The sequence below is a fragment of the Chionomys nivalis genome, chromosome 1 (assembly GCF_950005125.1).
Source record: "Chionomys nivalis chromosome 1, mChiNiv1.1, whole genome shotgun sequence".
Classification (NCBI taxonomy): domain Eukaryota; kingdom Metazoa; phylum Chordata; class Mammalia; order Rodentia; family Cricetidae; genus Chionomys; species Chionomys nivalis.
Genome location: NC_080086.1, coordinates 28,046,848 through 28,073,225, shown reverse-complemented (window position 1 = coordinate 28,073,225; position 26,378 = coordinate 28,046,848). Strand labels below are relative to the sequence as shown.

The 26,378-nt window shown below is 46.5% G+C and overlaps 1 protein-coding gene across 1 annotated transcript in view; it reads right to left on the bottom strand.

Annotated features, from left to right (window-relative positions):
• A2ml1 (alpha-2-macroglobulin like 1) overlaps positions 1-26,378 on the bottom strand; it is a 45,010-nt gene that overhangs the window by 2,718 nt on the left and 15,914 nt on the right. The window contains exons 13-33 of the mRNA XM_057762887.1: positions 23,288-23,348; positions 22,947-23,092; positions 21,753-21,902; positions 21,009-21,203; positions 20,075-20,171; positions 19,654-19,774; positions 19,068-19,296; positions 18,409-18,535; positions 16,784-16,905; positions 16,277-16,328; positions 15,560-15,643; positions 13,068-13,244; positions 12,826-12,907; positions 12,380-12,536; positions 10,172-10,246; positions 9,688-9,850; positions 8,216-8,427; positions 3,500-3,715; positions 3,089-3,216; positions 2,834-2,924; positions 1,698-1,766 (exon numbers count right to left, since the gene is read on the bottom strand). Coding sequence (XP_057618870.1) covers positions 1,698-1,766; positions 2,834-2,924; positions 3,089-3,216; positions 3,500-3,715; positions 8,216-8,427; positions 9,688-9,850; positions 10,172-10,246; positions 12,380-12,536; positions 12,826-12,907; positions 13,068-13,244; positions 15,560-15,643; positions 16,277-16,328; positions 16,784-16,905; positions 18,409-18,535; positions 19,068-19,296; positions 19,654-19,774; positions 20,075-20,171; positions 21,009-21,203; positions 21,753-21,902; positions 22,947-23,092; positions 23,288-23,348 — 2,754 coding nt within the window. The remainder of the gene's footprint in view (positions 1-1,697; positions 1,767-2,833; positions 2,925-3,088; positions 3,217-3,499; positions 3,716-8,215; positions 8,428-9,687; positions 9,851-10,171; positions 10,247-12,379; positions 12,537-12,825; positions 12,908-13,067; positions 13,245-15,559; positions 15,644-16,276; positions 16,329-16,783; positions 16,906-18,408; positions 18,536-19,067; positions 19,297-19,653; positions 19,775-20,074; positions 20,172-21,008; positions 21,204-21,752; positions 21,903-22,946; positions 23,093-23,287; positions 23,349-26,378) is intronic.

Sequence of the window (26,378 nt, the reverse complement as noted above, 5' to 3'; positions counted from 1 at the left end):
TATGTGAAACAAAATCTGATAAGAATTAGAGATGAGATACATCAGATTTTAGACTGTTACTGGGTCCTTGGGAACTTCTAATTTTATTGAAATAAAAACAAGCTGAATTAAAGCTAATCTTAGCCTTCAAATAAAACAATATGGACATATATTATGTATTGAGGGCTTATTTTGTGTCAGGAACATTTTCAAATACTTTTATAACCCTAAATCATTTAATCCTCTCACTAGCACTACAGGCCTAGCATGTAGTTCAACGGTAGGGCACTGGGTTTAACCCTCGGCACTGCATATAAATGAATAGAAACCAAATAGTATTAGGGAAGATATAGTTATCTGTCTTTTACCAATAGCTCATTTCACAGCTAAGGAAACAGAGATTTTCAACAGTTTGCCCAAAGCTACACAACCGATAGCTAAAACTGAGGGTTCAGAGCAAGCTTGGTTAAAGGTTTTGAGGTTAAGCACGCATTATAATCTAGAGTCGCAACGCTGCTTGTGGCTACTGAGCATTTGAAACTGACCAGAAAGAATGGAGGCGGGCTGACAGTGTAAAACACATGCTGGAACACAAAGGTGCAGAAATAGATGCATATACATAGGCTCTCATTAATACATATATCATTTTATGTGTCAATAGATTATAGAGTTGAAATGTTGTGGAATATAAAGTTAGCCGGGTGGTGGTGGCTCACGTCTTTAATCCCAGCACTTGGGAGGCAGAGGCAGGTGGATCTCTGTGAGTTTAAGACCTGCCTGGTCTATAAAATGAGTTCAACGACAGCCAGGACTGTTCCACAGAGAAACCCTGTCTCAAAAAAGGCAAAAGAAAAAAAAAAGAAAGTTGAATTAAAAAATATTTTCTTGAGATAAAGTCTTACCAGGCTAGCCTCAAACTCATGGAGATCCATCCACCTCTTCCTCCCAAGTTCTAGAATTAAAGGTGTGAGCTACCACACCCAGCTAAAGTTTTCTCAACTGTGTCTACTAGGGTCAGTTCCTAGCACTCTACCACTGAGCTACAGACTTAGCTCACAGAATTATTGAAATAATTAAGTGCTTTAAGATTGTAAAAATAGCCGGTCGGTGGTGGCGCACGCCTTTAATCCCAGCACTCGGGAGGCAGAGACAGGTGGATCTCTGGGAGTTCGAGGCCAGCCTGGTCTACAAGAGCTAGTTCCGGGATGGGCACCAAAGCTACAGAGAAACCCTGTCTCGAAAAATCAAAAAAAAAAAAAAAAAAAAAAAAAAGATTGTAAAAATATTTAGAACTGTTGCCAGTGAAAGTGAGACCTCAATACATGTATGTGTTCAAATTATCTATGTGCTTTTAAGTTTAATTTAAATCAACATGCTATATTTAACTTCTCATTTCCACAAAGCTCAAAGTGCCCAAGGATCACTAATATTCTACCACTTGCTACAAGCTAGTTCTCTTCATATTCTGTTTTGTTTCTTGAATATGTCTACTAGAAATCTCAAACGGTGAAGACAGCTGGGGATGTCAACCTGTGTGAGGACATTTGTCTGTAGGGCCCCACCTGTGTCCTGGTGCACCATCATGGAGTAGCCTCCTCTCACGTTGTGCACTCCCAGGTCCTGCGTGTCGGTGTGTGTGACGCTAGGACATGCAGATTTGAAGGGACACCTGCGAATGCACACACAGCCCCGCTCTCGGGTTAGTTCTGAACACCTACCTCCTCCAGGTATATGTTAAGCGTGTCTTTGTCGGACTCGACCTTCTTCACCAAGGGTTGCTGCAGAAGCTAGATTTGAAAAGGAGGAAAGAAAGAGGTGAGGAGGCAGGACCAGGCTCTTTGCTGTCCCTGGAGTAGAGCCTCTTATTCAATTTTAAACCGACAGCATTTCAGTTTTATCATGAGATATGTACTAACACATATGATTCTTTTTTTCCTTTCACTCCACCTTTGAATTCCAGTATGTTTTCCATACTGTTGTACATGGCCAGCATGACCCTGCTCTTTTCCTGGCCAGTTTCAAGTGCTCCAGAATAAAGAAAGCGAGACACCTAGGCCACGTGTACGGTATTTGCCTAACATATGCAAGGCCCTGGTTCCATCCTTAGCATAAAATAGGAGCTAAAACCATTACTGCTTCCATTTTATATATCTGAGGGACCTCAAAAGCCCTTTCAGATGGTCCGAACTTGAGTTGTAAATGTGTGCATGTGTGTACTTAGATATATAAGATGATGCATGTACATAGATATATAGATGATCCATGTTTATAGATACATAGGATGGTGTATCTATATAGATATATAGGATGATGCATGTACATAGATACATAGGATAATGTGCATACATAGTATATAGGATGATCCATGTTTATAGATATATAGGATGGTGTATCTATATAGATATATAGGATGGTGTATGTATATAGATATATAGGATGATTGTGTACATAGATATATAGGGTGATCCATGTTTACAGATATATAGGATGGTGTATGTATATAGATATGTAGGATGATGCGTGTACATAGATATGTAGATGATCTATGCTTAGAGATATATAGGACGGCATATGTATATAGATACATAGAATGATGCGTATACATAGATATATAGGATGCATATTTATAGATATATAGGATGGTGTATCTATATAGATATATAGGATGATGTGTGTACATAGATACATAGGATGGTCCATATTTATAGATATATAGGATGATGTATCTCTATAGATATATATGATGATGTGTGTACATAGATATATAGGATGATGCCAACTTCACCACACTTTGGTTCATCAGTAATGTTAGGTTTCCTAAGAGAGTTCAATGGAAGAAACAGAAGCCACTCACTGACTGCTTGGTGCCCTCCACAGGACTGAACCCAGACAGCATCTTCACTTCCACAATGGCCATGTTGGAAGAGCTGCGGCTCCCCACATAACTGGGGGCAGGAAGAAGCAGACTTAGGTCAACTACTATTTCCACTCTTGCTACACTCTACATCCTCATACACATGTGTGGGAGCATAGGCACACCCCCACTCCACCCGCCCCCTCCACACACAAATTTAGCTCCCAAGACCCAGGTGTCCCCAGTGTTCCTTGCCTGGTATGAACAGTGAGAGTCAAGGATCGAGGCAAAGCGAGTTTTTCACAACTAGCCTTTTCTGTTTCCACCTGAAGGCTAAAAGTCTCTGGCATTTTAGGAGGGATAACATTATATCTCAACACCACCTAGTGGAAAGAGATAGCCAGATCAGAATAAGGAAGGACTTCAAATTTGTGTATCTCAGACTACCATCAAGGGAGACACACATACACATACACACACGGGAAGGGAGAAAAGGCAGCTGGGAGGGAGGGAAAAGAAGGAGGGGGAGGGGGAGACACCAAACGAGAGAAAGGGAGAGGAGGGACGAAGGAGAGGGAGGGAGTGGGGATTGAAAATTTATATTTGGGATGAGAATATTCCGACACTGTTTTCGCTTGTACTCCTTCCTCTCGGCCCTCTGCTTGCCTGCACATAGACGCAGCCCTGGCCTGAGGCCTCCACAGTGTACACTCCAGGGATGCTGGGCAGTGCCTCCTGCTGCAGGACCAGTCGGTTGGCAGACTCTATGTTGAAAGTGCGCTGGAAATTCTCAGTGGATTTTACAGCCATGCTGACTTCCTCGGATGGCACATAGGCAATGGCAGCATACTTGGCGAGAGCTTGGAGGGCAACCACAGTATCCTGGAGTAAAACAAACACATGCTTACTGTTCAGTGAGCTATGCAAATTAACTTGAAGGACCCTGTAACCAACACCCAGTAGCTGAAGCTGGCTTGGGTGAGAGCACTCCCAAGCATAAAGAGAACTTATTCACCTCTTCTTGAGAGGCTGATGCAGAAACTCCGACAACTTACACATATAGGAAATCATCAGTAGCAGGTTGTTACTGAACAGCGTTGGGCCATCTGGCCATTCCAGTGAATTCATGCTTAGAAACAGAACTTAGCTTCAAAGGGTTATTTCTAGAATCAAGTGGATAATGGCTCGTTGTACATTCCATAGCTCTCTTGTTGAAGGAACTAGCGAGAACTTGACGGTCCTCGAAAACTCACCCCTTCTGCCGTTATTTATTCTGCAGCCATCTGTGTGATGACCTCTGTCTGGTTGGAGAGGGTACCAGAACCCTTGGACAATCCTTTTTCTCAGTCCAAGGCTTCTTAGCCACTGAGCACACGTTACCTTTTCTCTAGTTCTGAATAAGACACACTGTCACTAAGAGCACATTGTATTTTATAGCTTGAAGCTTTTCATTAAAAAAAAAATTTATATAAATTACAATAGAGAGGGAGAAAATGAAATGCCCAGGAAAACTGTTACGTTGTGCTCTCTACTGTAAAAATTTCTACCTACTTGACACTGTCAAATGCATATTGCAGAATAAAGAGCCTCACTTTCCATACCCCGAAGAAAGCAAAAGAGCATGCATAGTTACTGCATTACTGCCCTGTGAAGCAGGAGGGTGGGGCAGTCCTGTGGAAGCTTCAGACAAGCGTCCCCTGGAAAGCTCTGTCTACCCTCTGTGAGCTGGAGCCATGGGATCCCTACTGCTTCCCCACACTGAAGCAATTCAACAGAAGGACCTTCCCACTGGCAAGATTCGGTGTGTGTGTGTGTGTGTGATTGTGTATATGTGTGTTAGTGTATATATGTATATGTGTGTGATTGTGTGTATGAAAGAGAGAGGCCTTTTATAATCACCAAGGATTTTCGTGAAAAACAATTCTGACAGGTACGTGTCACTGACGGTTGTAAAGCCTTCTCTCACTTCTTGACAAGATATTGACATGTATTATAATTACTTGGGGCTAGGCAAGAAGACGTCTTTCCTGATCAAGAATTTCCATGAAGGGTTGGGGTATAGCCAGCTGTGTGCTTATCAGACTGTGTGCTTAGCAGGCACAGGGCCCAGGCTTTAATCCCCAGCAGCAAAAGTTGAAAATAAATAAAACTTCCTTTTTTGTTTTTTCAAGACAGGGTTTCTCTGTAGCTATGGAGCCAGACCTGGAACTAGCTCTTGTAGACCAGGCTGGCCTCAAACTCACAGTGATACACCTGTCTCTGCCTCCCGAGTGCTGGGATTAAAGGCATGTGCCACCACCAACTGGCATAAAAACCATTTTCAATCCCCGAAGGAAAAACAACAAGCAAAGTTCCCTGAAATGAGGCACAGTACTTTAAAAAAAAAAAAACATTACATTGGTTTGGTGTTGGTGCACACCTTTAATGCCAGGACGAGGAGGCAGAAGCAGGCAGATCTCTGGGAGCTCAAGGCCAGCCTGGTCTACAGAGTTTTAGCACAGGCAGGGCTACCCAGACAAACTCTGCCTCAGAATAAATAAACAAACAAACAAACAAACAAACAAAAGAAACATAGCCCTGCCTGTCCTGGAACTCATTCTCTAGATCAGGCTGGCCTCAAACTCATAGAAATTCACCTGCCTCTACCTCCTAAGTGCTGGGAATAAAGGTGTGTGCCACCACCCAGCCTGACACTAATTTTAATAAATCAATTTGTAATTCCCATGAAGACAAGAAATATATTTTTTCTTCATTCAAGTAATTTTTACATGTTAAATATTTAATTAAATTTCAGAACAATGTAATAATGACTAGCTACCCTGTTATGAGAAGCTGCACATATGTGCATGTGTGTATTTGTATACATGTTCAGTACACATATGTGCATGTATGTACTTGTATACGTGTGCAGTACACATATGTGCATGCATGTACTTGTATGCATGTATAATGAGTATACTGTAAATTGAACCCAAGGCCCAGCCCATGCTAGGAAGTGCTCTCCCACTGATCTACACCCTAAACTCCAAGATAATTTGTGATACATTCAAATTTATCACAAATTCTACCTCTCTTCTTTATCTGCTTCTGCTTCTCTCCTAGTTCAACGAAACAGTCTCCTGGTCTCCCAAGACCTGGGTTTCTTTCCTCTGAATTACCCCGCATACCAAACAACAGCTTAGCCTTTCTGAAGTAACATTTAAAGATCAAAGTTCGCCACCGTTAACCTCTCGGAATTACGTGCCAACTCGAAACCTGCCATGCAAGACCCTCCATAATGTGAGCTTCTCTGGTTTCCAGCCGACCTCTGTCCCATTGGCTCCAGCTAAACCATTTTTCCCAGTAGCCAATCTGCATTTTTATAGATTGGTGTCTCTGTTCACATCATTTCTTCTTCCTTTTAGTAGTTGCCTACCAAAATTTATATATCCTCTTAGATCCTCTCTTTTAATCACTTTCTTGAAAAAAAGATTTTGTTTTTTAAAGTCTGGACTGAGCATGTAGCTCAATGGTAGTGTGCTTGCTCTAATAGGCACACACATATACACACACTACACACACACCTGCACACACGAAGACCTCGCTTAGCCTTCAAGTTGATGATATAAATGCATACACACACACACACACACACACACAGTCTTTCAATTAAATTTGATAAAATTTTCATCTTTATGGTGTTTGATTTCAGATCCTCCTTCATTTATATGATATTTTGAGACAGGGTCTGGCTGGCCACGAACTCAGGGATCAGTTCTCTGCCTCTGCCTCTGCCTCTCCAGTACTAGGACTAAAGATGTGTGCTCCTTCCTTTGTATGAAATGTGACTAGTTTTCCTTCTATGGTGTAAACATTTGGAGTAGAGTAATTGTATCTTATTAACTTTCCAATACCTGCAATAGGAGAAGGGAACATGTCCATGAACCCTCAATTTTTATATGTACAGATCCCCTAATAGGCTTTATAATTTGTTAACAAATAAACTTTGCCATAATTATGAATGTCCTATTCCTGTTTACATGTTGTCCTACTTCGGTTTCTCCCACTGTGATAAACACCATGACCAAATGCAATTTGAGGAGGAAAGGATTTATTTGATTTATATGACTAAATTGCAGTCTATCATTGAGGCAAGAAGTCAAGCAGGGCAGAAACCTGGAGGTAGGAACTGAAGCAGAGGCTAAGGAGCAATACTGTTTGTTGGCATGCTTTCCTGGCTTATTCAGTGCTCTCTCTCTTCTCTCTTCTCTCTTCTCTCTCTCTCTCTCTCTCTCTCTCTCTCTCTCTCTCTCTCTCTCTCTCTCTCTCTCTGCTTTTGTTTTGCTCTGTGTAGTCCTGACTGTCCTAGAACTCATTCTGTAGCCCTGCCTGGCCTTAAACTCAGAGATCTGCCTGTCTTTGCAGGCTGAAGGCTGGGAGTAAAGATGTGTGCCATTGGCTGTCTCAAGCTGCTCTTCTATATCACATGGGACCACCTGCCCAGTGGTGGCACTGCCTGCACTGGGCTGGGCCCTCCCACAGCAAACATTAAACAAACAAATGCACCATAGACTTGCCTACAAGTCAATCTGATGGAGGCATTTTCTCAGTTGAGGGTCCCTCTTCCTAGATGGCTTTAGTTTGTCAAGTTGACAAAAGCTAACCAGCACACATATAAAAATTCTCCACAAAAAGAAAACCAAATTCATCTGGTATCACTCACATTGTAATAGGCCCCCAGACTTTAACATAACTGACGCCATGTTAGAGACACCATTCTGACCTTAAAACCCAGCATGTAGGCCCCACACACATGTTGAAATGGAAATAAAGACCTAATCCATCAAAGACCTAGTTCTTAGTTCCAGAAAAGCCCCTAAATACTGACCTTGCTTTTTGGTTTCTGTAGTTCTGCTTCTTGCTAAGTGTGACAACCAGGATGTGGTTTGTGTACATAAATGACAGAGGACTGTAAGGTTCAGAGCGGCAGGATTTGGGCAAGTTCCCAGTACAGCTGCCGGCCAGCAATAAAGACCTTCTTTCCTGTTTTAAGAGTGCCTGTGTGGGCCGGGCAGTGGTGGCCCTAACCTTTAATCCCAGCATTCAAGAGGCAGAGGCAGGTGGATCTCTGTGAGTTCAAGGTCTATAGAGTGAGTTCCAGGACAGCCAGGGCTGTTTCACAGAGAAACCCTGTCTTCAAAAAACAAAACAAAAGAGTGTCTGTGTGGAAGGCTCTGATAGGCTTATCTTAAAACATGTTCACATGACCTGATTTCATTAACCCTTCTGTATATTTTCCATATACTTTTTCTCCATTTCTTTAAGATTATAAGGACCCAGAGGACAAGGGAGATGTTTATCTCCACAGTTTACCCGACCATGCCAGAGAAGTCAGCTGCTCACCTGAGTGGAAGAGAAGCCCCCATATGCATTGCGTTGCTTGGCTAACCAAGCAACTATGCTAGTGGCCCTGGCTACCTCCTCTTGGGTCAGGCTGTCCTTAGTGAGCTGGGCCAACAGTATGTAGGCTGTGAGCTCTACATCCACCGCCTTAGGCTCAGACCAAGGACTGGCATCTGAAACAGCTTGTTTCTGGCTCCAGTGAATGGAATCACCTATAGAGAAGAAAGCGTCATTGCAAAAGTGTGCCAAGAGCTGACAGATGTTCCCATTTTCACTTAGTAAACATCATACCTGAAAGTGGAGAAGTGTCAGCCAGGAATCAGTCATGGTTTAGAAAATACCTCTCAGAATCAGCTGATTCAATTAGCCCTGAATACATGTGCTGTGTGTGTGTGTGTGTGCGCGCGCGCGCGTGTGTGCGTGTATATGTGCACACAACCACACATAATTCCCTAAGGTGAAGATAGAAGCTCTATAAATGTTATTACTGTGGAAATATGTGAGGGCTATTCTTGTTAGTTTATAGGTTCTGGTGCTAATTCAAATAAGTAATCTTGTGCTAATTAAAAAAAAAAACTTCTCATAAGAATTTTATGTGCTTAGGGTATTTGTTGCTGCCGAACAAGATTTCAGTAATTTTTCATCATTTACTTCCCTTATTCAAAGGCTAACCATTTTGACAACAAAAATGGTAAGATATGTATATGAATGCTAAGGAATCACAGCAGAAAATATGCTAATGAGGGCCATCAAACAGAATAAACCGATAGGGCAACTGGGTAGAATATGGGGAAAAAAATAAACCTTGACGATTCATGGATATAAAGAGTGGAAGGAGACTGCTTTAGAAGAAGCTGAGATACTGGTTAGCTCAAGGGGGTCATCTAACAGGAAGAACTAAACAGAAAACATGTGAGCTACAATACAAGCTAACACAAAAGAGACAAGCGCAATAAATCAATCTCACGGGAAACAGGTGGGACCTGCCCACTCTCAATCAGAGTCATGAACAAGACAAAAAACTACCCTGAGCTCACATGAGAGGACAGTGTCGTACTGGTGTCTCTATAGATAGAAGCTGAAATTAAATTTCTGTCTGGAAATGTAATTCTACACATATAGAAGAAGAAAATGTACTGATGTTTTCACTTATGACTCTGTTATAACTTCAAATATTTTCTAAATATATCCAAATTGACCTTAGACCAAACATCTCCAAAATGGTTCTATGACACCAATAAATCTGGCCAACTTCAGCAAATACATTACCATGTTCCGAATATACAGTCATGTCTTTGGTGACTTAAAGGGACTTTCTCTCAAAACTCCCAATGATGAGCTTATGACTCAGCTTCTACCAAAAGAACCCCTGAGACTGAGCATAGACGAGGCAGAGGACGGCACAGAAAATGATGGCCGACCTCACAGCACACCTTAACAATTCCAAAGAATGCCTAGCATGATCCACACACCTGAGACAGTGGCCTGCTGCTCTAACTTGTGAAGAAGGGCACTTCTGGTTTCCACTTCTCCAGCCAGAGAGAAGGTATAAGCTAACAGGGCCTGGGTGTAGAGGCTGCGGGTGGAGGCGACAGACTTCCTGAGACACTGCAGACCTTGTCTCACCATTGGGTCCTAAAAGGTCAAGAGGAACAACTGGGTTCATAAGGCATTTCTCATAAGACGGGAGCCAATAAGGGCGTCATTGGATCTTTGACTTTAACAGAGTGAACGGTGGACCACGGGTTCAGTAGATAAAGTCACTTGCCCACCAAGCCTGATGACCCAAATATCCAGAGCCCATGTGGTAGAAGCAGGCAACCAACTCCTACGAGTTGTCTTCTAATTTACACACACACACACACACACACACACACACACACACTAAGATATAATAGGGGCAAAGAAGAATAAGTGTCTCTAGGGGCAGACAAGACAAGGATTTAGAGAGCTCACATTGACAGTCTTCCCCATCTCCAGCAGTGCAGCTGTGATATACGCAGTCAAGGAAACCTCATCGTCAACACCACCCTAGGAGGAATCAGGGAGATGGGGATCAGAGCTGCAGCCCACACCTCGGAGAACAGTGTGCAGGCTGCGGGAAGAAACCGTCTCCACTGGCACTTCCTGCAGCTCTGCCTGCCCAGGACACACAGTGAGGTAGGCAAGACTTCAATGGAAGCCACAGGAGGAGACAGCCTGAGACTGCCAGCTAGGTGGGCACTTAGAAGATCTAACAGGAGATATATTAGAGGTTAGAGGTGGAGGAATAAGTTTCTCACAGGAAACGCCCCCCACCCCCCACCAGGAACTCAAGCCCAACCCCTTAACCAGAGAAGATTAAGTATAGCCTTCGCTGCACAACACTGTTCCTAGAAAGAGCTTTGGAAATTTGAGAAACTACAGAATCTAAATTATCCTTATTCCATAAATAAGAAAATAAGTACTTAAAAACATGAAATGGCTTGTTCGCGGGTACACAGCTAAAACACTCTAAGTCTGGAATTCACAGTCATGGAGTTTAACGGGTGCTTTCATGCCAAACCACTATGATGAGTTTCTTAATGGGCTGTTTGGCTCTGGTAAGAAAGAAGGATTTAAACAAAACAAAAAACAAAACAAAACAAAACCCTGGGATTTTGTTCTGATCAGCTCCTGTGTGTGTCTTGAGGCACGCGCCAACAGCACCCCAGAATAAAGGCGCATGTGTTGAAGGCCTGATTCCCAGCCTGTGGTGCTATGGGGGGTGGCAGGACTTTTAGGGGGTGGGCTGTAGGAGGCAGTTAGGTTGTTGTAAGTGTGCCCTAGAAGGGGACAACAGGGCCCTTCCCTTCCTGTCTGTGCCTCTGCTTCCTGTTTTCCATTAAGCCACTGTCCCAGAGGATTCTCTCCTCTACTCAGGTCTGAAGTGATGGGGCCAAGCAACTATGGACCCAAACCTCTGCAACCGTGAGCCAAAACAAAACGTTTTCTCCTCATCTAAGTTCCCACAGCGGCAGAAAGCAGACAGCCACAGAGTTGTGTAACAGAGGAGGAAGGTGGGGGCTGATACGATCGGCATGAGGGCGTAATTTCAGTGTGTGGGATACTGGTCCAGGTCTTAGAATATCAATGGGAACCATTCCGCTTGGAAAGTCCATACACGTCTATCTCGTTGGGTGTGCTGTGAAATACGCAAGCTCTTCCACATACCCGCACCTTGCCCTGTGTTGGGGAGCGTGAGGGTTAAGCTGCCAGCTTGAGGAGATACACAGTCGCCTGGGAGATAAGCCTCTAGGCATGCTCGTGGGGGATTAGGTAGGTTGATCACAGTGGGAAGAGCACTGGAGTGTAGCCAGTCATGGGTTGGGGTCCTGGACTGCAAACAAAGAAGGAAATGAACCAAGCACAAGCGCGCATGTCTCTCGACTTCCTGATTGCAGATACAATGTGACCTACGGCCTCCTCAAGCTCGCATGCCATGACTTCCCTCAGCTTCTTCCATCAAACCGTGCACCAAGTTAAACCCTTCCTTCCTTACACAATTTTTGTTGGGTATTGTATCAGAGCAACAGGGAAAGTCACTAACAGAGAAGGAGTAAAGGCAACAAGGGCTGGGGGCGGGGTCAGGGCCTGGCTGGGCCAGTGCCTTTAGTGGCTGGTTTACAGAATGGGAAGTTTACTGCTTCTCTGGGCCTTTGTTTTATCTGTAAATGAGATGAATAGCAGCACACGGGTACTTAGCTCACTGGTGTGTTATAAACATTCAGAATCAAACAAGTACTGAGAACAGTGCCCAGCACAGAGTAAACCCCTTACAGAAGACACTGGGAAATGACTTTGCTTCAGGCCTGAGGCAATAGCAAGAGACCCCGAGACTGCCTGGTCCAGTGTCTGGAACTTCAGCTTCTAATGAGATCATCACAGGCCATCGGCTCTTGCTCTCTCTCTCACTCCACTCACGATGTCTTGGGTAGGAGCCAGGTTTTACATTTCAGACGAATTCCCAGCTGATGCCGAAGCCCTCGATCTGAACCCTAGGACGCTGAAGATTTCTCATTCTCTAGACCTCAAGACTGAAGACCAGACTGGAAGGCACCTGACCAGGACCACCCACAGCAGGGCTAGACCTAAAACGGTACTCCCGGACACAGCGGGGGATGCAGGACCCTCGGCGACGCCCACCTTCATAGCTGTGTGCAGGAGCTTTCCCACGTTGTCATAGCAGCCACTGGCAAGCTGGTTTCCTGCCATCCATTTGAGGGCATCCTGGATGTTCTTGTCATCAATGAAGATGAATTTCTGAGCTTGGCCAAAACATTTTGTGACAAAGGCGGTCAACCTACATGACAGAAGAAAAAAAAACCACTCCAGATGATGGCACACAATTCCAGTTTGTTCTGGTTCTAGAAGGGGGCCAAGACACAGTGCCTTGGAGATCTGGAAAAGAGTTCACTGAAGCCTGGGGAAAAGAGTGAGGGACTTGACCAGGTGTGAGCAAAACTAAGCAGTATTGAAGGACAGAGGCTGAGAGCAAGAGGAAGGGATTGCAGGGGGAGAGAGGAAGGGGAGGGGGCGGTCAAGAGTTGGGTTCTGGAGTATGGAACCTGTCGGGAAGCAGGCAATGTTACCATGTATTGCCATTTCCGTCCTGTTCCCCAAAGGCGCTATACGAGCCGTTGCTGTGCTTATACATCAGTTCCTTCTGGTACCCTGAGGAACCAAGATGTGTTTTCAGATGTCAGGGCAACTTCAACTCACATCGTCAAGATTTGCAAGGATGCGGGCGCTTTCTAGACTAAACTTCTCCATAGCTTATCGACCTTTTGTAAGCCTTCCAGAAGGGTGTCCAAGGAAGCAAGGTCTAACTTACCTACATCCAGGAAGCCAACTGCCCGAGACCTGATGTCCTCAGTCAGCAGCCCTGTCTTCTCCAGGTACTGCAAGACATAGATGATGGGAGCGAAAATGACCATATTCTGTTCGCCACAGCCACTGGGCATCTGCACCAGGCCGTCCAGGTGTTGGAGTGCTGTGCCCATGACGTCTCCTGCGATTCAGGTAGAGAAATAAAGGATGTGGATTAAAAAGGAAAGGAGAAAGTTTCATTTGATTTTTCAAGACAGTTTCTCTGTGTAGCCCTGGCTGTCCTGGAACTCCCTCTGTAGACCAGGCTGGCCTCAAACTCGGTCTGTCTCTGCCTCCTGAGTGCTGGGATTAAAGGCGTGTGCTAGCACCACCTGGCCAGTGACTTTTTTTTCAAACACATAATAGCTGTGATTTAGGGGGAGCTTGCTGTGTGTCCCAGGGAGAACCTGCAAGCTTACCATGTTTTCTACCTTTTTAAGAGCTCACAGTTAGGGACCAGAAAGAAGGCTCAGCAGTTAAGAACACTGACTGCTCTTGCAGAGGACCTGGGTTGGGTTCCCAGAATCTATATGGAAGCTCACAAGCATCTGTGACTCCAGTTCCAGGGGATCTGATACCCTCTTTCTGACCTCTGTGGGCACCAGACAACAGACATACATCCATGCAGACAAACACCATACACATAAAACAAGACAAGGAAACTAAGGCGGTTCACAATCACAAGGACAGCATGAGGGGTTCACAGTCAAGAGGACAGCATTAGGGGTTCACAGTCAAGAGGACAGCACCGGGGGTTCACAGTCTAGAAGACAGCACTGGGGGTTCACAGTCACAAGGACAGCATTTGGGGTTCACAGTCAAGAGGACAGCTTTAGGGTTTCACAGTCAAGAGGACAGCATTAGGGGTTCACAGTCAAGAGGACAGCTTTAGGGGTTCACAGTCAAGAGGACAGCATTAGGGGTTCACAGTCAAGAGGACAGCTTTAGGGTTTCATAGTCAAGAGGACAGCATTAGGGGTTCACAGCCAAGAGGACAGCTTTAGGGGTTCACAGCCAAGAGGACTGCATTAGGGGTTCACAGTCACAGGGACAGCATTAGGGGTTCACAGTCAAGAGGACAGCATTAGAAAACAATCACCTTTCTAAAAGCCAGCAAGTCTAACACAGTTCTCTGATACTGCGCATGTAAAAGCAGTAGTTCAGTAAAGCACTCGGGCTGTCTAAGGGAGTACAGGGATTTTACATGTTGCCAGAGATGTTGCGAGTGGCACACCAAACCTGCCATGCTTAGCCTTAATACCTAAGCTCCTCAACTGCACATAGATTTCCCCTCAAAGGGCGCATTCCTCCCAGACAAACAACACAGATACTTTCTCCAAGTTATGCCTACTGACATAGCACACACCCCATAAGCCAGCTAGCAGGATACTATGACTCACTCATGTTTTAGACATTAGGTTCAATTCAAATCTATAAATATGCACTCGACATCAGACTGTATTAAAGAAATTTGTCAGAGACAGAAAGGGAAAAGAAATGATCCATGTTCTCAGGGTGAAGACAAATCTCATGGGCTGATACACTGGAGGAAATGAACGCAGTGGCCAAGTTACTAGTAGGTCACAGTCACAACAGGGAACGTGACCTGGAAGGGATCTTAGTAGAGGTGAGAGACTAAAGAAAGGACTGGCCAGTCCCCGGCTCCTCCCAGGAGTGACAGTTCTACATCACCTATCTTAGTCCTATGTCAGTGCTGAGGGTTGGTCACTGCCACTGTTTCACAGAGGGGAAGGAAGGCTGGGGTTATCTGTGACCGTGTCCAGGTCACAAAGGGGCTCAGGGGCAGATGAATGCATCAAACTCCATGTCTCATTTCCACTGTTCTCCCAAAGGAGTGAAGTGCGCTGTGTAGTTTGTGCCAACACGGCTGCTACTTTCTGAGCTGAACACAGATGCTTCTTTGATAAATGTGTGCAGCAAATATTTTATCTTTTCTCTACCCGGGTTATAGATACCTTAAACTCAAACACATATCCGGCATCTGTAACAGCAAGCTTTCTCCTGACCCAATAACTTCGTAGTTTAAAAGATTTTATTTTTATCCTGCTTCAATTCCCTCATTTTTAAAAAATGATATATGTTTTTATTGTATGTATCTCTGTGTGTGAATGTGTGTGTGTGTGTGTGTGTGTGTGTGTGTAAGTACTTTCAAAGACCAGAAGAGTGTGCTAGATCCCTGGAAGTACAGTTATAAGCAAGTTTGAGTCCATTGACATGGTTGCTTGGTCCTGGAAGAGCAGAATGTGCTCTTAACCTGCAGCCTCAAACAACACCTTCAATTGAAACTAGATTTGTAATCCCATCTGGGGCATTGCTCTTGAACAGGCTTTGCTTTTCTTCTTCCCCTCCTTCAGACTGGGAGTGTTTCAAGTCCCCACGCTGCCCGCACTCCGCAGCTGCAGTCTCTAGCCCACCTTGTCTGAGCATCCCGCTTACCCAGAACAGTAACGTAAGCCTTGGTAGAGTCGGGAACCACGTCCCCAGGGAGCTCCAGGGCGACAGAGTCGGAAACCACCTCTCCTGTGACCACAGAGAAAAGGTGACGTGGGTGGTGGAAATCATGGGATTCTGAAGCGAGTTCTGTGATCTAGGGTTTCCTATGCCCTGTACTCTCCAGCACATCCTATAGGGTGCGGCACAGCAGTATTTAAGATAATTCACAGTGGTGCTTTGCTGAAAATAAATTTCAAGAAGCCATACATATGCTTCTTAGGATTTCCTTTCCTTTCCTTTCCTTTCCTTTCCTTTCCTTTCCTTTCCTTTCCTTTCCTTTCCTTTCCTTTCCTTTCCTTTCCTTTCCTCTTTCCTTTCCTCCAAACCCTGCCCTTCAGTTCCTTGATCCCAGCAAGGGTAACAGCCCAGACTCCCTTTTCCCTCCTAGTCCTGCAGATGCCTCTGCTTTGCTTGTTTGTTTTGTTTTGTTTTGGTTTGGTTTGGTTTGATTTGGTAACAAGGTCTCACCCTACATGACCCTTGCTAGCCCGGAACTCCCAGTTTAGACCAAGTTGACCTCAAACTCGTGGTGATCTTCCTGCCTCTGCACTCGACCCGGATTGTAGGCTGTGCCACCACATTCAGCAGACTCCTTTTGTGTATGAGAATCACCTATTGCCCTAAGGACATCAACCCAGCCACCCTCTCGGGTCCACCCACCTTTCGGACACAGCAATGAGCTGTGAGTCTTCTCCACAAGGACACCTTCAGGCTGCACGGTACAATGGAGGGAGCATCAGATGAAGCAGGGAGGATGGAGGGGAGGCTCTTCCTCAAGCTCCCACACTTCCCTCGGAATGTAAGAGAACGGACCCTTTCCCAACACAGCCTATGGTTAGAGGAAACTTAAGGAAAGTTTTTTAGAAGCAAGCCTAACAATGGGGTTTGTCATGGGCTAGAAAAGCAACTGATGACATCACGAATTCTAATCAGGGAAGCTACTGCTCATTTGAGTATTTGCATTGAGCCTGGCATCACACTGAGCACTTCCACAGGCCACGTATGTCAGGCAAACAACTAAGATGGAAGGGCCAACAGAGGAGAACATAGAAACTTCCAGACTGGAGGGAGAGTGTGAGGGCTGTGAATCTGACTGGCAGGGTGGGGCACTGAGCATCCTATGGGGTTGCTGCCTCCGCCTCTGATAGCCATCCTGAAAGACCTCACCTTGACAAGGACTGGCTTGATGAGAGTGTCGCTCCGGCCTCTGTTAGGGACAACCACCTTCCGGCCCCCACAGAGTTCATTGCTGTCTATGATCTCTGTACTTATAGTGAAGTTGACATGACCTGAGGGGAGGTAAAGGAAGGGGAGAGTCAGCATAACAACCAGAGGGGCCAGCGAGGCCTCTCCCCCTTGAGACTCTCAAACTGGTATGGCCCAACCATCACTTGGGACCTTGTCACGGGGCAAGCTCTAGCTCAGAGGCCTGGGATGCAGCCTGGATTCTGCGCTTCTCAGGTATTCCCAGGTGATGCCAAGGATGGGGAGGCAGTGTGGAAGGTGACTTCTAAGGATGTGGGAGTCCTGCAGTTTGATGGTTACCTCCTTTGGGGTGTGTGCTGGATTGAGTGAGTCCAATGAGTAAAGTAGATAGCTTTTTTGTTGTTTGTTTTTTTTGTTTGTGTGTATGTGTGTGTGTGATTTTGGTGCTGAGGGTGGAACTGGGGACTTTGTGACATATACTAGGCCATCACTCTGCCACTGAGGCAGGACCCCAAGTGACTTATTTTTAGTGATGAGATAGAGCAGAAGTAATGGGTTAGCCCTTCTGATTGTCATACAGAGGCTGCAGGTTCTCTCTGGCACGCAGACTTGCCAGCCGTGGGCTCTGGAGAACGGCAGCTTTGCGGTGAAGCAGCCCAGAGAAGACCCCTGTGAGACGTGGAATGGGGGCTGCAGCTCACGGCTGAGGCTAAGAATGTGGCATTCGGTCCATGAACCTGCCAGAAACAGGGCCTCTGAAGTAAGCGGGTCTTCTCTCAAGTCTTCAGGTGAGCCCACGGCTGTGGTTTGAAGCTTGACTGCTTCATGACAGACCTTAGTGCCACGTAAACCAGGTGTGGTCACGTATGCCTATAAACCTAGCACTCGGGACCTCAAGGCGTGGATCTGAAGTTCAAGACCATCCTCAGCTACATAGTGAGCTTGAAGCCAGCCCAGAAATTTGTTCTTCCAACCCACTAAATTTTCCAATAGTTTATAACTATTAAGTCAAAAGGCCATCTTTTGATTGTGGAGATTTACTCCATGAGAGGCAGCCAGTTGGTTGGTATAAAGATTGAATGAGTTAGTACAGGGGCTGGAAGGATGACTCAGTGGTTAAAATCTCCAGCTGCTATTGTAAAGGACCCGGGTTCAGTTCCCAACACCCACATGGTGACTCACAACCATGTATAACACCAGTTCCAGGGATGTGATGCCTTCGTCTGACCTCCCCAGGCTCCTATATGCACACGGCACATGGTATACTCTGGCACATACACATAAACATAATTATTTTTTAAAAATGAGTGGGTATATTAAAGTAGTCGGAACAGAGTTTGTCACACAATAGGTCCTTGTCCTGTTGTCAATACCAAAAGCTCTCCTTTCACACTGGGAATAGTCTTGATTGGGCTCATCTGTTTGCTCGTCTCTTGGAGCCTTTGCTTACTGACTTATCACACAGCCTCAGAAGGGAACGGGTGGAGGCGAAGAACAAGAAGGAAAGCAGAAACAAGCGAATGTGGCAGGGAAACATGGAGGGCTCAGGTCCTGTCGGCTTCCCCAGCCAGTTAACCCTCTCTTACCCAGCTTGACAGCCGTGATGTCCCAGTGGAAGGTCTTGGCTTCGTCGGCACACAGGCAGCTGGAGGCCTGACCGGCTGCCCTGGACTCCAGCTGGTACTCGTCTGACGGGGCCAGGTGAGTCTGAATCTGAACAATTAAGAAAGAAAAGGTAAGAGAGTGGAGCTTGAGAGTGCAGGCCTGGAAACCCTAACGCCTTGGAAGGCTGAGGCAGGAAGCTCAAGTCCAGGTCCCCAGTTAGGCTACAGAGTGAGTTCAAGGCCGGGGAAAGCAACTTTGAGAGCCTCTATTTCAAAATAAAAGCAGGTGGGAGGTGGGAATAGGGTGAGAGAGGATAGTGGGAGGTGGGAGCGGCCAAAACAAACTCATGTATGGAACTGTCAAAGAATAAACATATAAATAAATAAAGTAAGTAGGTAAATAAATAAACAAAAGAGTTCTGGCATGTAACTCAGTGGTCAGACATTTGGCCAGGGTGCTTGAAGCCGTGTGTTCCACTCACAGTATGAAGGAAGGAAAGAAGGGAGGTGGGAGGCGAAGGGGTAGTGACTTAGGGACTCAGGGCTTGTGACACCCACAAGGCATTGCCCAGGGAAGTCTGGCATGCTTCCAATCTGGTGGGCCTACAGGGCTGTACTGCTTCCAGCAGTCCCGCTCTCACCCTGATGCAGTCCTGGAGATAGTTGAAGACCGTGGCTGTAAGTCGGAAGGATTCCCCACGAACCACTGAGTAAGGCAGCATCAGGTCAACAAAGAACGGCTGGAAAGCGGTCAGCCCAACAGTAGGGGAGAGGCCAAAGCCTCTGGACTGGGAGGTGCAGAATGTCATAGCCTTCCACTCCGTGATGGTATCAGGAACTGTGACCTGGACCACCTTGTTTCCTGAGTTACTAGGAACACAAGAACCCGAGTGAGGCGCGGGAGCTGAGCGCACTCGAGAGAACTGATCTGCAAATGGAAAAGTAGAGCCGCCTGCACTGGGTGTGAGTCCCCCAGGTGAGGGAGATGTGCATATACGGGAGGGAGAAGGGGTGGCATGGTTCTGTGGCTTGTGGCTTGCCAAAACTAGCACGTAGTGAGTGTAAGCACCAGTGTGCATTTGGGGCGAGCATGCGGTATGCACGATGTGGGTGTGAGATATGAGTCCGTTCTGAGTGATTGTTTTGGGACCCTGGGGGAGGAGTTTCTGACACTGAGATTTTTGAAATGACGATTCTGAGTTTTCTGTGGTCTCTAGCATCCCTTACCCGACCGGAAACAGTTCCCACAGCCAGGTCTCTGGGAAGTACTGGCGGACCCGAGAACCCTCTGTTTGAGGTGGAGGCGAAGGCGATGCGAACCCAGCCTCCCGGGCAACACTGCCACCTGCTGACAAGGTTTAGAAGACAAATTTGGAAAACTCATTATGAGACTGCTAGTAAGAAATTCATAATCAAACTAGAGAACCCACACAAAGCAAAGGACCGTCAAGGAGAGGAGAGGTAGAAAGGTCATTGGGGAAGTATGTACCGAGAGCTGAGACCAGAGACTGGACAGATAAGGGACCCAGGCTTGAAAGACTCTCTGAAGCCGTCCTGCTTCTATGACCCGGGACCGGTCAGAGAAGATAGACTCAGTCCAAGGGCAGAAGAGGTTTTCCGAGTCCCGGGGCCGAGGCCAGCAGCTTACCTCCATCCATGGCAGTGGAGCTGTAGAGTGGACGGTGGCGGCTGCAGTCCACTGGCTTCTTGATTTTGGCATTTGATAGAATTTTCAAGCCCATGTCCTGACAAGCACCAAAGAGACCAACAAATGACGGTTGTGAAGGTGTCGTTACCCTACGACCCGACCTACAGTCAAAGGTTCGAATCCAAATATGCTTTTGTTGTTAGTGGTGAGACTAATGGTTATCACCCAGCGTTCAGCCATGGAGACTCATTAGGTCACTTGTGGTCTGGGTGTGCAGCTCAGTGACAGAAAACATGAGTGGCATTCAGGGCCTTGAGTCCCATCCCCCAAACCACAAAGAAAGGAAGATAACATTGTGAGACTTCAATGTGACTAAAAGGACCTAACTAGTTCAATCTTAAATTCATTAAAAATAAAGACGTTTATGCTTCTCCCAAATGTCACTGTGTCCTCAGTATTTGACTTCTGAGGGCTGAGACCATACCGAATTAATCAGTCCTACAAAAATACCAGTGTTACGGAAAGACAAGCATTAGGAAGAACACACAGAAGAAGAAGACGTGGAGACATGACCTCGGACATCTCCTGGTTGGACTTGGCTCACACAGCGTCCCAAGCCCTGCTCTTAAAACACCTATCAACTGTTTTATGTGACAATACAGATCTCTGGGTTACCTCCCCTACAGTCCCTTCTCAAGTGTCACCTGTGAGGGCCATGGAGAGAGTTCTAGAACAGCCTCACACAGTGATTCTTTCACCAGACAAGTTTTCCAGGCAGAAGAGTCTAGAGAGACTATCTCATACATCAGAGCCTCTCCCACATTCCTTCCCGCCAGTGCCCACGCAAGCCTCTCTGCTTTCTTAGATGTGATGTTTCTGTCCCCTGTTCCCACAACCATCATTTTCCTAAGAGCGAAAGTGTCAGGGTATCTACCTGAAAGAAGCTGAACAGGTCCATGCCTTCAGAGAGCCAGGGTCTCCAGATGATTGAATGACTCCTCAGTCCCTCTCTGGGCACGGGATCGGAGAGGGGTCGAGGAAAGTCCCATGGGCTGTGTGCCGGGCACTCATCATATTCAGCTACTTGGTAGGGGTAAAAATTGTACCAGGATGGAAACATCCCATAGACCTGCGATGGGGCGGCGAGAACAAGACCAACTCAGTACAGCAGGGGGGAGCCACGCCCGTTCTGCCCCAGTGCTCATGCTGTCTCGCTTCACTCGCACAGATTCTTCTACTTATTCTGCCATAACCGCCATTGCACTTTCCCGGGGCCTCATGCCTTCTGATTCACCCTTCTTCCTTCTTAGCTTCCATATTACTATGTCCTTCAAATACCTTTATTTTTCCTTCCTTCTGTCCTTTCCTCCTTCCTCCTGTCCTTCCTTCCTTCCTGGCCTCACTATATAGTCCAGGCTGGCTATGAACTGGCAGCCTCAACCTCTCTAGTGCTGCCTTTATGGGTGTGTGCCACCACACAGGGCTCTACTTTCAAATGGCAGCTTTTCTAGCACCTTTCCTGGGAGTGTTACTTCCCCAGGACCCCTGCCCACTGCCGTGTTCGAATGCGGCTAAACCGTTCTCTCCACCATCTCCTTTGCCCCAGACCACCCCAGCCCAGTCCCCGACCACCCCAGCCCAGTCCCAGACCACCCCAGCCCAGTCCCAGACCGCTCACAGAGCTGTTGGTCAGCTCGCTCTCTGGCCTGAGGAGTAGGACACTCTCATCCACAGCCCGAACCGCACACAGGGACCCAGGTGCTGCTTGCAGCTGCAACTCCACCTTCGTTCCCGGGAGCTGCTGGGAAGGTGAGAAGCCGATGGAGACCTGGGGAAGAGAAACGTATGCAGCGGATCAGCCCGGACAGCGGGGGGGGGGGGGGGGGGGGGGGGGGAAGCAATGCCTCTGCCTGGGATCTAACCTATTCCATCACTGTTAGATCACTTTTTAATTTTTTATAATTTATTTAATTTATTTTATGTGCTTTGGTGTGAAAGTGTCAGATCCCCTGGAACTGGAATTACAGATAGTTGTAAGCTGCCATGTGGGTGCTGGGAATTGAACCTGGGTCCTCTGGAAGAACAGCCAGTGCTTTTAACAGCTGAGCCATCTCTCCAGTCCCACTTTATCCCTAGCCTTTCCTGGCTCATCCTCCCATAAATGGTGAAGCACAGTGCATGGCACAGACCCAGCTGTTTCAGTGCTTCATGGACTCCCCCAGTGTCTCTGTCTCTACAGAATCCCTGACTTCACTCTTCCCTGGCTCTACATAATCTAACGATTATTTATAACATATATTTCTTTGACACTAGAATGTTAGAACAGAGATGGGAAGTGGAGAAACTGATAAAGTTTAGAGGAAAAATTGGGGGCAGGACGATATATGGCCAGCTGTGGTGACATGGGCTTTTCTAATCCCAGCACTTCTTGAGAGACAGAGGGAGGCCAGCCTGGGCTATATAACAAGGCCTTGTCTCAAAAATAAAGAGAAGAGAAGGGAAGGAGGAGAAGGGAAAAGGAAGGGAGAGAATGTATGGACCAGAGGTGCAGAACACGCCTACTGGGGCAGCCTGACTACAGTTTAGACCGTTCCTGTCCCTGAACTCATCTTACTCACCCAGGAGGAGAGAAGAGGAGGAGGAGGAGGAGGAGGAGCAGGAAGAGGCAAGGGGGCTGGGGGGAACCAGTGTGGGGAGAGATGGATTTCAGCATAGATCTAAACCACTAAAGACACAAACACAGTGTTACAACGTCTTCCATAGTCTCTTCAGACTGCGCTGAACCCTATTTGTCTCCAACTCCATCAGACATGAGAAGAGAGTTTTCTCCTCACCCAGCTCATTTTCGTGACTGTTCTCATGGCCGCCTTACCTGATTGTCGAAGCACATCTCCATGGAGAACTGAATTTTGTCGGCTATGACACCTCCGCTGGGGAATATCGTGTAAATGACGAGGGAAGGGGAAGGGGCCATTCTGGAGGTGAAGGTCAGCGAGAGGGACAAGGAGCCTTTTGGTCCTGAAGAGGAAGAGGGGCAGAGGAGCAAGGCTACACACCTACCCGCCCACGCTCTTCTGCAGTGTCTGGGGAGGCCTCAGGGTCCACGCTGTCCGTCCTTTCTTGCTAGTCTCTCCTCCAGCTGCCTCTGTGCACGGGAGCTCTTCTCCAGGGCTGTCCCACATCTCCCTCCCAGAAGCATGTGCCCTCACTCACCTTTCTCTTTAACCTTCAGGTGTTTCTGCCCCGCCATCTGCAAACTCCCTTTCCCTGTTACCTACCGAAGAGGGAAGAAATAAATAAAAAAATAAATAAGAGTCCAGTAGTCAGTATCTTTGCTCTGGGTCCTACCTGGGGAGTATACCTGTCCTCCACCACGAACTGCAGCTCCTTGCACACTTCCAGAGCCTGCACAGTGCCTCACCTAGCAGCTATCGGCTTATCAGAGGCAGGGTGCCGCCTGCCCACAGGTCCTGATGGCTCGGCTCCAAGTAGAGACTTGGCCGGGAGCCAATGAGAGTGGCAAGAAACAAAGGGCAGACAGCATAAATAAAAGAAAAGAAAGAAGAAGATCCCTCACAGCAGAAGTCTAGGGCTTCTCTAGGTCTCCAGGTTTTATTGCTTTATAATTCTTGTTGTATAAAGTCAGCTAAAATCGCAACCTCACGATTGTTCTTTATTACAGTTCAATTCAGTGGATCTTCCACTGTCTGAGCTGATCTGGCTTGGAGGAGGGGAATGAATGCTGCTTCCCACAAGTGAGTGTGTTCTCACTTGAAATAGAACCTCCCCCCCCTTCCCCAGTGTTCTCTGCCAGTTCTCGGCCACCAACTGGCTCTGAGAACGCCTTCCTCGGACCCAGTCCCCCAGCCTCGCCTCCCACTCCTGTCCTGAGAATGCTGTCTATATTCTCACTGTGACTTATTTTGTTCACACCCCTCCCCATGTTGCCGGGCCAGGATGGGTGTTTATAGCTTGCTGGACACGGTGAAATGACAGACATCATCGGTGTGATCCAGAGGAGGCAAAATCCCAGAAACTGAGAGCATAAGGGAACAGAGAGATTCAGTCTAGGTCCTGCCTCCTGAGGTTTATCTGAGCCTAGTTCCTTTTGTCGCCATGAGCAATCAGTAACATGCTTATCTCTACACGCTGCTTTCTGCCTACCAGTTTGGGATTTTGCTTCCCCACTGAGACTGCTATATGTTATAAATTAAGTAATAAATTAAATAAATTAATTAAAATGTTATAAATTTTCAGTTTATAACATTGCTTTGACTATAGTCCAGAAGCCGGGCAGTAGTGGGCATGTCTTTAAACCCAGCACTTGGGAAGCAGAGGCAGGTGAATCTCTGTGAGTTCAAGGCCAGCTTGGTCTACAGAGCAAGTTCCAGGACATCCAGGGATACACAGAGAAACCATGTCTCGAAAAACAAATAAAGAAAAGAAAAGAAAAAAGGAAGTAGTGCAGGCCTAGCAGGATACATGGCTCAGTGAGTCAAGAAGTCTGTGTTCGGGCCCCAGAATTCATAGAAAGGTAGGAAAGAGAGAACCAGTTCCACAAGGTTGCTCTCTGGTCTCTATGTGCTCACCGCACATGCACGCACACACACACGCACGCACACGTACACACACACACACTGTATCATGTATGTGCATGGCAGTGAAGGACTAGGGGGACAACTCAATGGCAGAGTCCTTGCTGGGTTCAATCATGAGCAGTAACAAAAACTCTAACTAAAAATTGAGCAATGAACTACAGAATAAAATCGTTTCTGAGTCCCACATTCTCTTTCCCTCAGCTCCCACTCAACCACCTTGCTCCAACCCTGACCAGCAACATTTTCTCAGCTGATTTCTCATTTGGTTTTTCTACATAGTCACAATGGGTTGATTTTAAAAAACTCTTTGTCTTTAAGCCCCCATCCCTGGCTCTATTTCAAGATGGTGCGATACAGTTGCCAGTAGAGGTTTACACACCAACAACAGAAGCAGGAGAGGACGTCACCAACAGTTTCTACACAGATCTACAGAATGAGGTCAGCAGGGCACATAAAAATGACACAGTAATCGTTATGGGTGACTTCAATGCCGGAGTGGGATCTGGAGAAAGAATGGGCTGTAGTGTCATGGGAACATATGGATTCGGACAAAGGAACAATAGAGGGGAACAACTGCTTGACCTCTGCTATGCAAATGATTTGTACATATCCAACACAAAATTCAAGCAGGCCAAACCATCAAGATGCTGGACATGGGAATCCCCTGACAAATGCACACACAGCCAAACTGACTACATTCTGGTCAGCAGGAAGTGCTTGTCTAGCATCCAAAACAGCCGATCATCTCCTAGTGCTGATGTAGGGTCAGATTATCAACTTGTTATGGCCAACATTTATCTGAAATTTAGGAGAGGCACTCCAGGCAAGATGAACCGGAAGATCGATTGTAAACAACTGATGAGCCCAACTGTACGGAGAGAGTACAGGAGAATCGCTGAAAAACAGATGAGGAAACTCATGAAACAACCCTTTACAACCATAGAAAATGAATGACAGACAATCTAAAGCTATACAGGAGGCTACAAAGGAGATGATTGGTTATGCAAAAAGGGCAACACCAGTAGAATGACTTACTGCAGAGATGATCAACCGGCAGGAGAAAGAAGGAAGCTAAAGAGCAAACAAAGAGGCAATCCAAAGGCAGCAAAACACCACAGCTATCTGTGCCAAAAGGTCAAAAGGAGAGTGAAGGATAGAGAGCTGTACGTACAAGGTGTATGCAAGGAGGTCAAAGAGGCTAGGCTCCATGATAAAACACAGCTTATCTACAAAGCTATCAGATGGATAACTGCCAGATATGCTCTGCAGATTCAGGTGATGAAAGATGAGCAAGATTATTTATTAACAGAACCAGGAGAAGTAAAGCAAAGATGGAGACAATACTTTGACACCCTATACAATGTCCCTAATGCTGTCGCATAGATGACAATGAGAAACACTTCAGCAGCCACTCAAATGCCAGAGGCAATGAGGAAACATTAAATATGGACAGGAGTGAGATAGAGGAAGCTGTCAAGACAGCAAAATGCAAGAAGGCTCCAGGAGTGGATGACATCGTGGTGGAGGAGCCAGAAGTGGCTACAATAGGCTCAGGGGCCGAGGTGCTTCTCAGACTCTTCAGAGAGATATGGGAACACGAAGTGATTCCCACGGAATGGAAGCACTCAGTCACAGTTCCCATACACAAGAAGGACAAGCTGGACTGCTCAAATTACAGGGGCATTAGTCTGTTGTTACATAGCAGC